Raw genomic sequence first — 15,813 nt, 5'->3', positions numbered from 1 at the left:
GCCGCCCCCGCCCCCCGCCGGCCTGCTCCCAGGGCGCCTGCGCCGCCTCCCTGCTCCTATTGGGGGCTGCGTCGCGGCGCGCGCCGGCCGGAGGCGGGCGTGCCGTGCGATTGGCTGGCCGGCCGTGACGGGGGGGTGTGTTTCGGGCCGCGCCCCGCCCTCCGCTCCGCTCGCTGGGGTGCGCGCGGCGGCGGCGGCGGCGCGTGGCAGGTCCGGCGGGCGCGAGGCGGCGGCGGCGGCCCGAGCCCGGACCAGCCTCGTCCGCTCGGGGCCCGCCCTGCCCGACCCCGGTCCCGGCCTGCCCTGTGGTGCTTCGGCCTCGCCCGAGCCTGGCCGGGCGCCTCCTGAGGGAGCGTCGCCGCCGGCCGAGAGCGCAGGCCCGGCCATGACCGACTTCAAATTGGGCATCGTGCGGCTCGGCCGGGTGGCCGGGAAGGTGAGCGGCGCGGAGCCGCGGTCAGGCCTGCGCGGGCCGGGGCGGGCCGGGGCGGCGGGGCGGGCGGGGTTCGCCGGCCGGGCTCGGGCCCGGGCGCCGCCTTCCTCGCGCCCGCCGGCGGCGCCCCCCTCGGGCTCTGGACGCTTCTCGTCCGTCCGGGCCGGCGGGGCGAGGCGGCCCCGCGCCGCGGAGCGCTCCGGGCCGCCCAGCGGCGGGCCTAGCGGCCGGCTGCACCTGCGGCCGGGGGTTCGAACCCAGCCCCCTTCCCGCGGCCGCGCGCCGCGCCGCCCCGCGCCGCCCCGCGCCGGACGCGGCTCCGGCGGGCTTCTCGGGGCCCTCTGGTGGGCGGCGGCGCGTTCCGCGGAGCCCCAGGCTTTCCCCCGCCCGGAGCCGGGGCCCCGCGGCCGGCCGACCCGGAGCCCCCTCGCCGGGCTCTGCGCGGCCCTGGCCTCCGCGGGAGAAGCTTCGCCCCCACGGCCCCCGCGGGCCCCGAGGCTTGGCGGCGCCGGGAGCCCAGCGGCTTTTCCCGGCTCTCGGCCCCCTGGCTGCCGCGGAGGGAGGGAGGGGCAGTGGCGTGAAGAAGTCAGGCGGGAGGACGGGTTCAGATCCTAGGCGATCCCACGAGAGTCCGACGGGCCCATCTTGAGAACCATTTCCTGCCATTTTTACAGAATCTCGGGCAGAGGCTTGTGGCGCTGTCTGAGCAGGGTCGTTAAGACCCTGGTCTTGTCCGAGACCTCTCCAACTCAGAATCTGCATGAACATCAGCCCGGGAGGAGCTTTTTATTTGTCACCTTTCAGACAGAGAGCTGAGCCTGGCCATCCAGTGGGCACATGTATCAGTTGCCCTGCCTGATGAATGAACACTCTTGAACTTGGATGTTCTGCTTTGGTCCCACCCCTTCCCTTTGCTTCATTGAAAATGCCTCTGACTGGATTTATTGTCACATTTAAGGCTCAGTGCCACTTGTCTGGGTTGATCCTGTGTAGATGGATATGGAAGCCTGATACCTGCCGCTCATGACTGACTTTTTAATATTTTCTGTCTGCATTTTTGGCCTATATCACCCCATACTCTAGGGCTGAGCACCCCCCACTTGTTAATGTGTCTTAGTCTGAAGAGGCAAGTGGTTACCTTCTGCTTCATAAGAAAAAGGTATTGGTTCCTGGGTATAATGTTACTGTTCCTTGTGGGTATCTTTTGAATAATTTTGAAATGTGTGGTTAATTTTCAGACCAAGTACACACTGATAGATGAGCAAGACATCCCCCTGGTGGAGAGCTACTCCTTTGAGGTAAGGATGACTAGTTCTTTCCTATTGCTTTGGTCTGTGCCCCAGGAAGGGTCGTGAAGAATGAGTTTCTGCCCCTATGCTGGGAGAGGTAAAGGCCTGTGAGCCCTTAGGGCTGCATTGCCCAGAGCTCAGGTATCAGCAGACTGCCTATCACTGCTCAGTAGGCCTGTTGTAGCCACTTAGCCCTATGCAGCCTCTGTGACACTGTCTCCTCATTTTCACCCTTGTTGATGGCTGTGCTCAAAAACATACCAGTCTGTCTCAGTTTGATTGGGTGTCTAATAAATCAAGTGAACATAGCAACTCTTGTGAGGACTTTGCCCCTTCCTAGTGTTCCTCTAGGAACTGTTGTCTCTGCTGCTGACATGCCACCCACTCCAGTCCTCTATCTCAGCACCTCACACTAACTTGGCCAGGACTTTTTCCTCCATGGAGGGAGAGGGGGGGGGAGGGGAAGGGAGAGGGAGAAGGGAAGGGAGGGGGAGAGAGAGAGAGAGGAGAAAGAGATTGGTTTGTGTACTGGTACTAGTGATTGAACTCAGGACTTGGGGCCTACCATTTGGTCCATACCTCCAGCCTGTCCCCCCCATTTAAAAAAAATTAGTCATAGGACTTGAACTCAGGGACTGGATGCTGTCTCAGCTTTTTTGCTCAAAACTAGTGCTCTACCACTTTTAGCTACAGTGTCACTTTTGGTTTGCTGGTGGTTAATTGGAGCTATAGTCTCACAGACTTTTCTGCCTGGGCTGGCTTTCAACTGCAATCCTCAGATTTCAGCCTGAAATGTTGCTGAGAAATTAGAAGTTTTGGTGTGTGTGCACGTGCGCTTGCGTGCGTGCGTGTTGGTGTTGGTCATGGGGCTTGAACTCAGGGCCTGAGTGATGTTTCTGAGCTTTTTCCTTTTTTTATTTCCCCTTTGGTCGTGGGACTTGAACTCTGGGCCTGGGTATTATCCCTGAGCTTTTCAGCTCAAGGCTAGTGCTCTACTCCTTGAGTTACAGTACCACTTCCTATTTATGTGCTTTTGTTTTTTTCATATCTGTTTATATGTTCTTTTGCTCAAGCCTAAAGCTCTACCACAGCTCTCTCCCTTCCCTCCTTCCCTCCCTCCCCCTCTCCCTCCCTCCTCCCCCCTCTTTCTCTCTTTTCTTTCTTTTGAACTCAGGGCCTGAGCGTTGTCCTTGGGGCTTTCTCAAGGCTAAAGCCCTACCACTTGAGCCAAAGCACCACTTCCGGCTTTTTTCTACATATGTGGTACTGAGGAATCGAGCCCAGGTGTTTGTGCCTGCTAGGCAAGCACTCTACCACTAGGCCAAACTCCCAGCCCCAGTCCATTTCTGTGTTTTGAGTGGTTAACTGGATGGAGATAAGAATCTCACAGGGACCTTTCTACCTGGGCTGGCTTCGAACCATGATCCTCAGATCTCAGCCTCCTGAGTAGCTAGAATTACAGATGTGAGCCACTGCTCCCAGCTCCTTGGAAGCTTTTTTTTTTTTTTTTTTTTAAACTTTATTTTTTGCCAGTTCTGGGGCTTAAACTCAGGGCCTGAGTGCTATCCTTGAGCTTTCTCAAGGCTAGAGCTCTGTCACTTGAGCCACAGCACCATTTCCGGCTTCTTTTTTCTATGTATGTGGTACTGAGGAATCAAACCCTAGGCAAGCACTCTACCACTAGGGCAGATTCCCAAATTCCCAGCCCCTCCTTGGAAGCTTTTTAACAGACCTTTTCCTTATTCTATCTCAGGCTCGAATGGAAGTAGATGCTGATGGAAATGGTGCTAAGATATTTGCGTATGCCTTCGACAAAAACCGAGGAAGGGGATCGGGTAGGCTCCTCCATGAGCTGCTGTGGTGGGTTACTATTATTATTGTTATTGTTGTTGTACAAAGAGGCTATAATTTTGAAAGTCAGTTTATAAGTACATCTTGATCCATTACCCCTTCCATGGTCTTCCTGACTTTTTACCTGGTAGGTATTTTTTAGTTGCCTTGCTTCCCATATGAAGTCCGTGTGAGCTGCAGTGTGTATAGGATGTTTGGTGGCAGAGCGCTTTCTGCCTAGTAGAGTCAGATTTGCCTTGCTATCCCTGGGTCTCAAAGTTGGGTTATTTTGGTGTGTGTGTGGGGGAGATTGGGTTATTCATGGGACAGGGCTGGGTGCTATCCCTGAACTCTTTTGCTCAAGGCTAGCACTCTACCACTTTGAGCCATAGCTCCAATTCCATTTTTTGAGTGGTTATTGTAGATAAGAGTCTCATAGAGACTTTTTTTTTTGCTTGAGCTGGCTTGGAACTGAGAAGATCCTCAGATCTCAGCTTCCTGAGTAGAGAGGATGACAGGCATGAGCCACTGGTACCCGGCATTTTGTGTCCTTTATCACTAACCCAAAGGAATGACAGATTTGAATATTGTAATACTTGAAATGCCTAGTGGGGTTCTGCTGGTGTGGTACTTCCTTGTGGAGGGATGGGTTCTGCTGTCCACAGCTCTTGCTGAGCTTGTTGAAATGTAGGCTAACTCTTTGGGAATGGGCCATTGCTATTCATTGTGTAGGGTAGGGCACTGAAGTGTTGAGAACATTCAGATGGGGAACTATTGTTTTGGCAGTTTTTTTAGGGGGGCATTCTTTTTGTGTGTGGGGGGGGTCATGAGGCTTGAACTTTAGGCTTGGGCACTGTCCCTAAGCTCAAGGCTACCACCCTCCTTCCCATTTTTTTGTGATTAATTGGAGATAAGAGTCTCATGGTCTTTTGTGTCCAGGCTGGCTTTGAACTGTGATCCTTAGATCTCATCCTCCTGCGTAGCTAGGATTACAGGCATGATCCACTATGCCCAGCTTCATTGTTGTGTGTGTGTGTGTGTGTGTGTCTCTGTCTCTGTCTCTGTCTCTGTCTGTCTGTCTGTGTATGTCATGGGGCTTGAACTAGGCCTTGGTGCTGTCCTTTGTGCTCTTCAGCTCAAGGCTACCACCCTATCCTTGAGCCAGGCCCCACTTCCTGTTTTCTAGCAGTTAATTGGAGATAAGAGTCTCCTCAGTTCCTTTTGTACCCGGGCTGGCTTTGATCCTTGATCCTAACAACTCAGCCTCCTTAGTAAGCTAGGATTACAGGTGTGAGCCACCTTACCCTTCTGACTTCATTCCCCCCCCCCTCCTCCCTGAGCTTCTTTTTGCCCAAGGCTAACACTACCATTTTGAGCCACAGTGCCACTTCCAGCTTTTTCTGTTTATGTGGTACTGAAGAATGGAACGCAGGACTTCATGCATGCTAGGCAAAGGGGTTTTATTTTTATTTATTTATTTATTGTAAATTTAGTCAGTCATGGGACTTGAACTCTGGGCTTGGACATTGTTCCTGAGCTCTTCAGCTCAAGGCTAATGCTCTACCACTGAGCCACAGTGCCACTTCTAGTTTTCTAGTGCTTAATTGGAGGTAAGAGAGTCTCATGGACTTTCCTGCCCAGGCTGGCTTTGAGCTGGGATCCTCAGAACTCAGCTTCCTGAGTAGGATTACAGGCGTGAATTACTAGCACCTGGTGGCCGGGTCTTATTCTTGGCTCTTGGAGACCTGCCCTTAAATCTAGCTGTAGAATCATCAGTGTAGACCCTGTTTGTGTGGGCCACATTCCTCTCAGCAGCCTTCCCTAGGTGTGTCCCCATCCGCAGGATGAGGGCCTAAGTTACACTGTATGGCTGATATTTCCTTCTGGTTGGACTTTCATGCTTAACCAGAAGTACTTGTGAGTTGGAGGTGGCACTTGAGTGTGTTATCTTTTCCTAGGGAGCGGCACAGGGGAGGTGTGGCTCCTGGGTTTCAAGTGGTGCATCTCAACTCGGTGACAGTGGACAATCGCCTGGACAACTTGCAGCTGGTACCATGGGGTTGGAGGCCCAAAGCTGAAGAGACCTCCAGCAAACAGAGGTGGGTCTTCCTCTGCTAATATCTCCTCCAGGTGCTTGGTTTCTACTCCAACCTGTTGCCTCTGACTGCTTTTGGACCTGAGTTATTTTTCTCCCAAGTGTGAGGTGTGTGTGTGGTAGTAGTACTAGGCTGGGATTCTGAGCCTTACATTCTCCCTTGGCTTTTTTCACTATGGGCTGGCACTACCACCTGAACCACATTCTTCTTGGCTTTTTCACTCAGGGCTGACATTCTACAATTTGAGCCATGTTTCAGTTCTAGCTTTTTTTTTTTTTTTTGCCAGTCATGGGCTTGAGCTCAGGGCCTGAGCACTGTCCTTGGATTTTCAAGGCTAGAGCTCTACCACTTGAGCCTCAGCACCGTTTCCGGCTTTTTCCTATGTATGTGGTACCGAGGAATCAAACCCAGGTCTTCATGCATGCTAGGCAAGCACTCTACCACTAGGCCAAACTCCCGGTCCTCAGTTCTAGCTTTTTGTTGGCTAACTGGAGATGTGAGTATCACAGATTTGTCTCCCTGGGCTTGCTTCAGAAACCTTGATCCTCAGATCTCAGCCTCTTGAGTAGCTAGGATTATAAGCATGAGCCACCAGTTGAATGGGAAGTCTTGATAATTGTATTTTGAGGGGCTGATCTTGTGATACTTGGCTCTAGGAGCACTTGAGCTGATCTGGAGTGGAGCCAGCATTGGACCTACTTCTACATACACTGATGGTTTTCTATCATGTTCTACTTAAAAGTTTTCCTTGAATAGTAGTTTAAGGGAAGTAAGACCTTATAGTTCAGCCTTTTTTTTTTTTTTTTTTTTTTTTTTTGGCCAGTCCTGGGTTTGGGCTCAGGGTCTGAGCACTGTCTTTGGACTTTGTCAAGGCTAGAGCTCTACCACTTGAGCCTCAGCACCAATTCTGGCTTTTTCCTATGTATGTGGTACTGAGGAATCGAACCCGGGTCTTCGTGCATGCTAGGCAAGCACTCTACCACTAGGCCAAACTCCTGGCCCTAGTTCAGCCTTTTGTCCTAGCATCCTGTGGTCCTGAGAACTGCTCTGCACAAGAGTTCGACTCTGGAGGTTACTTCCTGCTCTCCACAGGATCAGCCCAGCGGTGAGCCTTATGCATCACCAAGGAAGAGCCACAGCACCAGTAAGATGGTGTAAAACCAACTGAGAACCGAGTCCTTAGCCATGATTTTTTTTTTTTTCCTTTTTGGTTGGTCATGGGGCTTGAACTTTGGGCTTGGGTACTGACCTTGAGCTCTTCAGCTCAAGGCTACTGCCCTACCCCTTGTGCCACAGGGCCACTTCTGGTTTTCTAGTGGTCCCAGCTGGTTTTGAACCGTGATCCTCAGATCTCAGCCTCCTGAGTAGCTAGGATTATAGGCATGAACCATGGCGCCTGGTATCCATGAATTGTTCCTGTTTTTTTTTTGCCAGTCCTGGGCTTGAGCTCAGTGCCTGAGCAGGGTCCTTGGACTTTCTCAAGTCTAGAGCTCTACACACTTGAGCCTCAGCACCACTTCCAGCTTTTTTCTATGTATGTGGGACTGAGGAATCGAACCCAGGTCTTCGTGCATGCGAGGCAAGCACTCTACCACTAGGCCAAACTCCCAGCCCCTATCCATGAATTGTTGATCTGCTCATAGGGACTTCTTGGGGTGTCTTAGGCATCCTAAGTCCCTGGTAGCATTGGCTGCCCCAGCAGAAGTTAGTGGCATTGGCGAAGCTGATGTTTGGTTAAGTGTGCAGACCTTTGGACCATACTGCGTGGAGGAAGATGTGGTGGGAGAGGGCGCAACAGGCTACAGTCAGCCACATTCCCAGCCTCCATTTAACCATCAGAAAGCTGGAAGTGAAGATGTGCTTCAAGTGGTAGAGTGCTAGTTGTGAGCCAAAAAGTTCAGGGAGGCTGGGAATGACTTACTGGTCAAGTGCTTCCCTAGTATGCATGAAGCCCTGGGTTCCATTCCTCAGTACCACACAAACGGAAAAAGCTGGAAGTGGTGCTGTGGCTCAAGTGGTAGAGTGCTAATCTTGAACAGAAGAAGCTCAGGGACAATGCCTGGGCCCTTAGTTCAAACCCCAAGACTGGCAAAATAAAAAAATTAAGGAAAAAAAAAAGAGACGGCCGGGAGTTTGGCCTAGTGGTAGAGTGCTTGCCTAGCATTCATGAAGCCCTGGGTTAGATTTTTCAGTTCATACATACAGAAAAAGCCCAAAGTGGTGCTATTGCTTAAGTGGTGTAGAGTGTTAGCCTTGAGAAAGCCCCAAAATAGTGCCCAGGCCCTGAGTTCAAGCCCCCCCAGGGCTGGTAAAAAACAGAACACAAACAAAAAACACGTAATCCTAACCTACTCAGGAGGCTGAGATCTGAGGATCACGTTTCAAAGCCATCCTAGGCACTAAACTCTGTGAAATGTCTATCTCCAGTTAACCACCAGAGAACCCGGAAGTGGTCCTGTGGCTCAAGTGTTAGAGTGATAGCCTTGAGCTGAAGAGCTCAGGGACAGCACCTTGACTCAACGTTAAAACCCCACAACTGACAAAAATAAAATAAAAAAGCTCAGCGACAGTGCCTGGGCCCTGAGTTCAAGCCCTAGGACTGGCAAAATAAAAAATTTTAAAAAAGTCAGTTGCCGGCAGCTTATGCCTATAATCCTAGCTATTCAGGAGGCAGAGATCTGAGGATCGTGGTTCAAAGCCAGCCCAGGCACAAAAGTTCATGAGACTTTTATTTCCAGTTAACTACCAGAAAATCACAAGTGGCTGGCCTGTGAGCCTAGGCACAAAGTTCAAGGCCCACGACTGACCAAAATAAAAAAAAAAGGCTAGGAGCATGGCCTAGTGGGCAGAGTGCTTGCCTAGTATGCAAGCCTAGCAAGCCTCAGATCTCAATCCCCTGAGTAGCTAGGATTATAGACCTGAGCCACTAGCACCTAGTTTGTTTCCTATTCTTATGTCATAATTTTGACCCTTCAATCTCTGTTTTTAAATGAAGCTAACCCTTTTATAAGAGCGAAGTAGGGTTTCATGCTTTGGGGGATTATGTTGGTCTGGACTTGGTTGCAAGTAAAAGAAACTGATCTCTTGGGGCCGGGAGTTTGGCCTAGGGGTAGAGTGCTTGCCTAGCATACACAAAGGCCCGGGTTCAATTCCTCGGTACCACATATACACAAAAAAGCTGGAGTGGTGCTGAGGCTCAAGTGGTAGAGCTCTAGCCTTGAGAAAGTCCAAGGACAGTGCTCAGGCCCTGAGCTCAAGCCCAGGACCGGCAAAAAAAAAAAGAAAAGAAAAGAAACTGATCTCGATTTGGCTGAAGCAAAAGTAGAGCATTTATTGACTTAGAATGAGGAAAGCAAGGAAATGTGTGTCTTCCTCTAATTTTTATGTAATTCATTTTTTGTGTGTGACAGTCCTGGGGCTTGAATTTGGACTGGATGGTGTCCTTGTGCTTCTTTTGTTCAAAGTTAGCACTAAAGCCACTTGAGTCACTATACTACTTCTAGCTTTTTGGTAGTTTAATTGGAGCTAAAAGTCACAGGTAGGTGGGTGCTGGTAGCTTACACCTGTAACACTAGCTACACAGGAGGTTGAGATCACCCCAGCCCCTACCATTTGCTTGAGCGTTGCTAGAATTACAACTGTCAGTTACTGATGATTGGGTGCCTACTCGTGTGTGTGTGTGTGTGTGTGTGTGTGTGTGTGTGTGTGTGTGTGTGTGTGTGTGTGTGTTTATATGTGTGGCGGTCAGTCCTGTGGCTTGAACTTACAGCCTGTCCCTGAGCTGCTTTTGCTTGATTATCAGTCTACCACTTGAGCCACAGCACAACTTTTAGTTTTTCTGAGTATTTACTAATGATTAGTGTCACAGACTTTTCTGTCCTAGCTAGGTTCCAATAGTAATCCTCAGATAGCAGCCTCCTGAGTATCTAGGAATACAGGCATAAGCCACTAGTGCCTGTCTAGTCCTTTCTTTTTCTTTCTTTCTTTTTTTTTTGTCAGTCTGTGGCTTGAATTCTGGGCCTGGGCGCTGTCCCTGAGTTCTTCAGCTACCACTCTACTCGAGCCACAGCACCACTTCTAGTTTTCTGGTTGTTAACTGGAGATACTAATCTCATGGACTTTGTAGTGCCCGGGCTGGGTTTGAACCTTGATCCTCAGATCTCAGCCTCTTGAGTAGCTAGGATTACAGGTGTGAGCCACCTCTCCTGGCTTCTGGCTAGTTTTTTCTTTAACATGCTCATGTGCACGCTGCCTGGCATGTGCATTTTTCTTGAGCATTTGTGTTCAAGGCTGGCTTTCTACCACTTGAGCAGCTCCATTTCCTGCTGTGTGTGTGTGTGTGTGTGTGTGTGTGTGTGTGTGTGTGTGTGTGTGTGTGTGTGTGTGTGTGTGTGTGTGTGTGTGCGTGCGTGTGCGTGCGCGCGCGCGAGCGCATTTAGAGATAAGAATATCACAGACTTTCCTTCCTGGCTGGATTTGGACCATGATCCTCACATTTTAGCCTCCTGAGTAGTAGGATTACAGGTATGAGCTATTGGCCCCAGGCTATTTTTATATTATTTGTGCTGGTGCTAGTCTTGAACTCAGCCTTTTTACTCATCACTGGTACTTAAGCATTTGATCAGTTCCTTTGATCCAGCATTTTGTTGATTAATTGGAGATAGAGTCTTGTAGACTTTTCTGCTGGAGTTGGCTTTGAACTGTGGTCCTCTAGGTCTCAGCCTCTTTAGTAGCTAAGATTAGTAAGCCATTGGCACCTGGCTATGGGGTTTGAACTCTGGGCCTGGGTACTGTCCCTGAGCTCTTCAACTTAAGGCTTCCACTCTACCCCTGGAACCATAGCCCCATGTCCCATTTTTTTTGGGGGGGGAGTGGGAGGGGGGGTTCTTTTTTTTTTTTTTTTTTTTTTTGGCCAGTTCTGGGCTTGAGCTTAGGGTCTGACCATTGTCCTTGGACTTTCTCAAGGTCAGAGCTCTACCACTTGAGCCTCAGGTACCACTTCTGGCTCTTTTCTGTGTATGTGGTACCGAGGAATTGAACCTGGGTCTTTGTGAATGCTAGGCAAGCACTCTACCACTAGGCTAAATTCCTGGCCCCCCACTTCCCATTTTTCTAGTGACTAATTGGAGGTAAGAGTCTCAAGTTCTTTAGTGCCAGTACTGGGTTTGAACTGTGATCTTCAGATCTCAGCCTCCTGAGTAGCTAGGATTACAGGTGTGAGCCACCACAGCACAGCAGCCTATCCCAGCTATATTTTGTTTTTGAGATAAGGTCTGGATAATTGAATTGAGATAGGGTCTCGATTATTGATCCTCCTGCCTAGGTTCCTTAGAAGCTGAGATTTGCAGGTATGAACTACCATGCCTAATTCAGAATATCCTTTGTTGTCATGAGAAATTAGAAAACTTTACTGTTTGTAAAAGGGGACAGTTACAGACCCTAAGTTGTAACTGTCCCCTAAGGGCAGTGGATTGATATTTTTAGTCAACTAGCCTGGTAATCCTTTCTTAGGCTGCAGTTCATAACCTCTTAGGGATGAGCCCTGGTAGTTTTGTGTCTGAGTCACCTAGGTGGAAGTGGGTTTTGGGTAGCCCAGACCCATTCATGTATGTGGAAATTCTTGACCTGCTGAAATAGAGTCCATCCATTTTTACTGATAGCTAGGAGCAACAGTTAGGCCCACTCTTGAGTGGGCTGGAAGTCCTAGCTAGTATGGGCTATATGTCCTGGTTCTTAGCATGTGGCTTCCATGTAGGCTGGTCCTTTTCCCTTCCCCTTCCCTTCCTTCCTTCCTTTCTTGCCAGTCCTGGGGTTTGAACTTAGGGTTTGGACACTGTCTCTGGGCTTCTTTTGCTCAAGGCTAGCATTCTACCATTTGAGTCATAGTGCTACTTCACCTTTTCTGCTTATGTGGTACTGAGGAATGAAACCCAGGGTTTCATGCATGTTAGGCAAGTACTCTACCACTAGCCACATTCCCATCCATAGCCCCCAGTCCTGGGCTTGAGCTCAGGGCCTGAGCACTGTCCTTGGACTTTCTCAAGGATAGAGCTCTACCACTTGAGTCTGAGTACCACTTCTGACTTTTTTTCTGTATACGTGGTACCGAGGAATGGAACCTGGGTCTTTGTGCATTCTAGGCAAGCACTCTACCACTAGGTCAAACTTGCGGCCCCAGGCTGGTTCTTTTTGGTGGGATCATCATATGGCCTTTGTCTGGCTGAGAATAGACACTGGCTTCTCTCAGGCACTATTTTTCTGTTGTTTCCTGGAACTGGTTAGTGGGACTAGAAGTATAGCTGTACCATCCAGGTGGCCTCTTTATAAAGGTATCTTCCTACTTTGTGCCTTTAGAAGGATGCCTTGCCTGACTTGTAGGACCTTGAGGAAGGGCTTAACTTTCTTGTTGGCTGCTGGTGGCTCACACTTGTAATCTAGCTACATAGGTGGCTGAGACCCAGAGAATTTCAGTCCAAAGGCAGCCTGGTGAAAAGAGTCCCCAAGACTTCCTCTCCAAATAAGCAGTAAAAAGCCAAACTGGGATTATGGCTCATGTATAGAGCAGTGGCCAAGCAACTAAGCATTAGCATGGAGCTGCTGTGCTCATTTTTGAGCGGCTAGCAGTTGTTTGGAGCCTTCTATGTGTGCAGGTCTCTTGTAGATTTCATTTCTTGGTGGTATGTGAAGTGGCTTACTCTTACAGGATGCAGTACAGCCACAACACTGAAGGAGAAATAAGCTGATAGGGCAATAGCAGCAGGTACCTCCCAGGGTCAAGGGTAAGGTGATAGGCTACCTGGGTTTAACCCAGGGGTCATGTTTGCTTATGTACCCATGTTGGAGAGAGAAGGTAAGTACTTATTTGTTAGAGGGTGACAGACTGCATGCTAAATAGTGTTATGTAGTGATAAGTATACACAGTGGAGATGGGCAAACAGAACTCAAAGTTGATGGAGTCAAAACATGGGGTGTCCTGGGTAGGACACATGGGTCCTGAAGTTATAGCTTTTTCCTTTGTACTTACCTAATCGGGCCGGAGCGTACCAAGGTTTTTGTTTTCTTTCAGAGAGCAAAGCTTGTACTGGCTTGCAATCCAGCAGCTGCCCACGGACCCCATAGAAGAGCAGTTCCCTGTCCTGAACGTGACGCGGTACTACAATGCCAATGGGGATGTGGTAGAGGAGGAAGAAAATTCCTGCACCTACTATGAGTGTCATTATCCTCCTTGCACAGTAATTGAGAAGCAGGTAAAATGAATTGCAGTAAGACCTTGGCTCATGGCCAGCTCTGCCCAGCATTTCAACTGTGGCATGGAGTCTTAGCCCCATGGTTTCCTAGGTGTCCTTGTGTTCTCACGGGTGGCTCTCCCTTTGCTATTGTCCCTGTCTTAGAAGGGCCATGCATTCTAGTCCTGTGTCTTTCCTTTTTGTGTATTGGTCATGGGGCTTAAACTCAGGGCCTGCTGTTGTCTTGGGGCTCTTTTGCTCTACCACTATGAGCCACAGTGCCACTTCTGTCATTTTCTGAGTAGTTTATTGGAGATAAGAGTCTCATGGACTTTACGGCCTGAACTGGCTTTGAATCATGATTCTCGGGCTCAGCCTCCTGAGTAGCTACGGTATTAGTAGTGAACCACTAGCAACTAGCGTGTCTGGGGCATTTTTAAAATTTGTGGTGTTGGGATCAAACCCAGAGTCTTGCACATGTTGGACAAATGATCTGCCTGCCACTTAGGTATATCCCTAGCCTGCTGAGTTTTGCTGGAGTTTTGCTGGGTCCTTCCAGATTCTGAAATGTAACTTCTACCCGACACTTTAACCCAACACGAATGTGAGCCGTGGTCTTCTGTGTTTCAGCTGCGGGAGTTCAACATCTGTGGGCGTTGCCAGGTGGCCCGCTACTGTGGTTCCCAGTGCCAGCAGAAGGACTGGCCTGCCCATAAGAAGCATTGTCGGGAGAGGAAGCGTCCCTTCCAGCATGAGCTTGAGCCGGAGCGATGACGGACAGAAGAGCCACTACTGCTGCAGGGTTCCGGCTCTTTTGTGGGCACAGAAGTCAGACTAGCGGTTGAACCTGGAGGTGCCAAAGAAGCTAGCGGTGGGCCCAGAACAGCCATGAGACTCCCCAGGGCATATGCAGTCTGTGAGGACAGCTCCCCTCAAGTGTTATCTCCAGCAGAGACAACGGGGAAGCTCCCCAGGACCTTTCTCATTATTTATATGTTAATATGTTTGTAAACTCATGTACAGTTTTTTTTGGGGGGAGGGAGAAGGGGTTTAGAAACTACAAATAGAATCATTTGCTGTAATGTTCAAATGGCAAACGGTCAGCCACGTCTAAAAACTGTCATGTAGCCAAGCTTCTCTCCTGGGCATAGGAGCCCCAAGAAGTGGCCTGTACAGAGTTGTGTCTGAAAGGGCAGAGTAAAGGGAGGAATCATCTTCTGAGTTGACATTCTCTTCAAGTCTTGTAGCTGAGGTTCAACCTTACTTTTAAGTGCAGTAGGGTGAGCATGCTGGGCATTTGTCCTGCCATGTGAGCCATGGTCTTCTGTGTTTTATCTTCAGGAGTTCCATGTCTGTGGGTGTTGCCAAGTGGCCTGGTACTGTGCAAGTAAGACCAGACTATCTTGCCTGATAGCCAGTACTGTTGGGCTAGCCACAGTTTCAGTGAGTGACTGAGGGTTGCTCTGGACTCCTGCATTGATAAATTCATACCTTTCTTAACATGTGGAGCCTCTGGAAGCCAGCAGTGAATGAGATTCTGCCCAAAGAACCGACCAGACATGCCCATAGGCCTGTGGGTTCCTACACTGGGCTGGTGCAGGGTCCCTTCCCTTTCCACTGTACAGGCTGTGACCCCTAGAACAAGGCATTCCTTCCTGTTCGGAGCTGCAGATGTCTGAGGGCTAGTTAATACCTTGTCTACACAGAGTCAGCTCAGGGAAAAGAGCCCAGTTATGTGACCGGGATATTGCCTGACAGGAGGCCCAGTTGGCCCTCCTGGCAGTCTTTTCTTGGCCCTCAGATCCCTGATGTACTGTCCCTGTTTACTGTCATCTTACAGCACAGTTTATTCAACCCGTGGTTGAATGGCACTCAGATTTTGGGAGGGGAGATGTGTGTGTGTGTGTCCGTGTCCATTGTGTCCTAAGCACTGGTGTTTGCTACGGACAACCCTTGGGATATCCCTGTTTTGGTAACCCTGTTTTCAAAGCCACGGTGTGGTTAGGGCTGTTGGCACAGGGAATCTTGTGTTGCATTTGGGTTGTGGTAGTCTCCATGCATAGTGCCTGGAGTTATCTCTAGGTGTTCTTTCAAACAGTCTTAAGGGGATAAAGCACGTGTGTTGCAGGCCCTGTAATCTTTGCACTTATTCTTAGTGAAATGGACAAGTGGGCATGTCAGTCATATCCTTGACCAACAGGAGTTGTCTTATTTGCTGTGTTTGTGTGTGTGTGTATGTATGTGTGTATACTGGTCCTGGGGCTTAAACTCAGTGCTTGGATGCTGTCCCTGAACTTTTATGCTCAAGGTTAGCACTCTTATCACTTCCAGGTTTTTGGTGGTTAATTGGGGATAAGAGTTCCAGGGACTTACTTGCCCTGATTGGGCTTTGAACCATGATTCTCAGTTCTCAGCCTCCTTCCTGAGGAGCTAGCATCCTGGTCCCTGGTTGCACTTAGCTTTTTGATCAGAAAATTACACTGAAAGAGGTACCCAGAGTCACTGGTCCCTGGTTGCACTTAGCTTTTTGATCAGAAAATTACACTGAAAGAGGTACCCAGAGTTTCACAACGAGCTAGTAAGTATTGCATTGTGGAAGGTGGCCAGATCTGGTGATGCTCATTTGCTTCCTTTATGTTGTGCAGATGAAGCTGCTTTTTAATGGTTTTCATTTTTGTTCAGCTGTGGGGCTTGAATGCCATCTAGGCACTGTTTCTGAGCAATTCAGCTCAAGGCTGGCACACTGCCACTTTGAGCCACAGCATTACTTATGGTTTTCTGGTGGTTAATTGGAGATAGAGTATCAGGGCTGGGAGTTTGGTCTAGTGGTAGAGTGCTTGCCTAGCAAGACCAGGGTTCAATTCCTTGGTACCCACATATATAGAAAAAGCTGGAAGTGATGTGGCTCAAGTGGTAGAGTTCTACCCTCGAGAAAGAAA

At 49.6% G+C, this 15,813-nt stretch overlaps 1 protein-coding gene across 2 annotated transcripts; it reads left to right on the top strand.

Moving 5' to 3' along the window:
* Window positions 1–221: 221 nt before the first annotated feature.
* Window positions 222–14,095, top strand: Zmynd19 (zinc finger MYND-type containing 19). 2 transcript variants are annotated; one of them, XM_090331024.1, is made up of 6 exons: window positions 222–436; window positions 1,672–1,731; window positions 3,476–3,582; window positions 5,511–5,651; window positions 12,715–12,895; window positions 13,505–14,095. In XM_090331024.1, exons 1-6 carry the CDS (start codon window positions 386–388, stop codon window positions 13,646–13,648), a joined length of 684 nt encoding a protein of 227 aa, XP_090187150.1. In that variant the 5' UTR covers window positions 222–385; the 3' UTR covers window positions 13,649–14,095. The 2 variants fall into 2 exon arrangements, with proteins under 2 accessions (XP_090187150.1, XP_090187151.1); XM_090331025.1 differs by lacking the exon at window positions 222–436 and adding an exon at window positions 1,116–1,592.
* The last annotated feature ends 1,718 nt before the right edge of the window (window positions 14,096–15,813 follow it).

This window comes from Megascapheus bottae, chromosome 3 (assembly GCF_031878675.1).
Source record: "Megascapheus bottae isolate mThoBot1 chromosome 3, mThoBot2.hap1, whole genome shotgun sequence".
Taxonomy (NCBI): Eukaryota; Metazoa; Chordata; class Mammalia; order Rodentia; family Geomyidae; genus Megascapheus; species Megascapheus bottae.
This window is presented reverse-complemented; position numbering and strand designations above follow the sequence as displayed.

Excerpts from the sequence above, each read along its gene's own strand:
- Zmynd19 (XM_090331024.1), top strand. The coding sequence starts at position 386 with ATGACCGACTTCAAATTGGGCATCGTGCGGCTCGGCCGGGTGGCCGGG. Across the intron at positions 3,583-5,510 it reads CTCCTCCATGAGCTGCTGTG|GGAGCGGCACAGGGGAGGTG; the intron begins GTGGGTTACTAT and ends ATCTTTTCCTAG. Across the intron at positions 5,652-12,714 it reads GAGACCTCCAGCAAACAGAG|AGAGCAAAGCTTGTACTGGC; the intron begins GTGGGTCTTCCT and ends GTTTTCTTTCAG.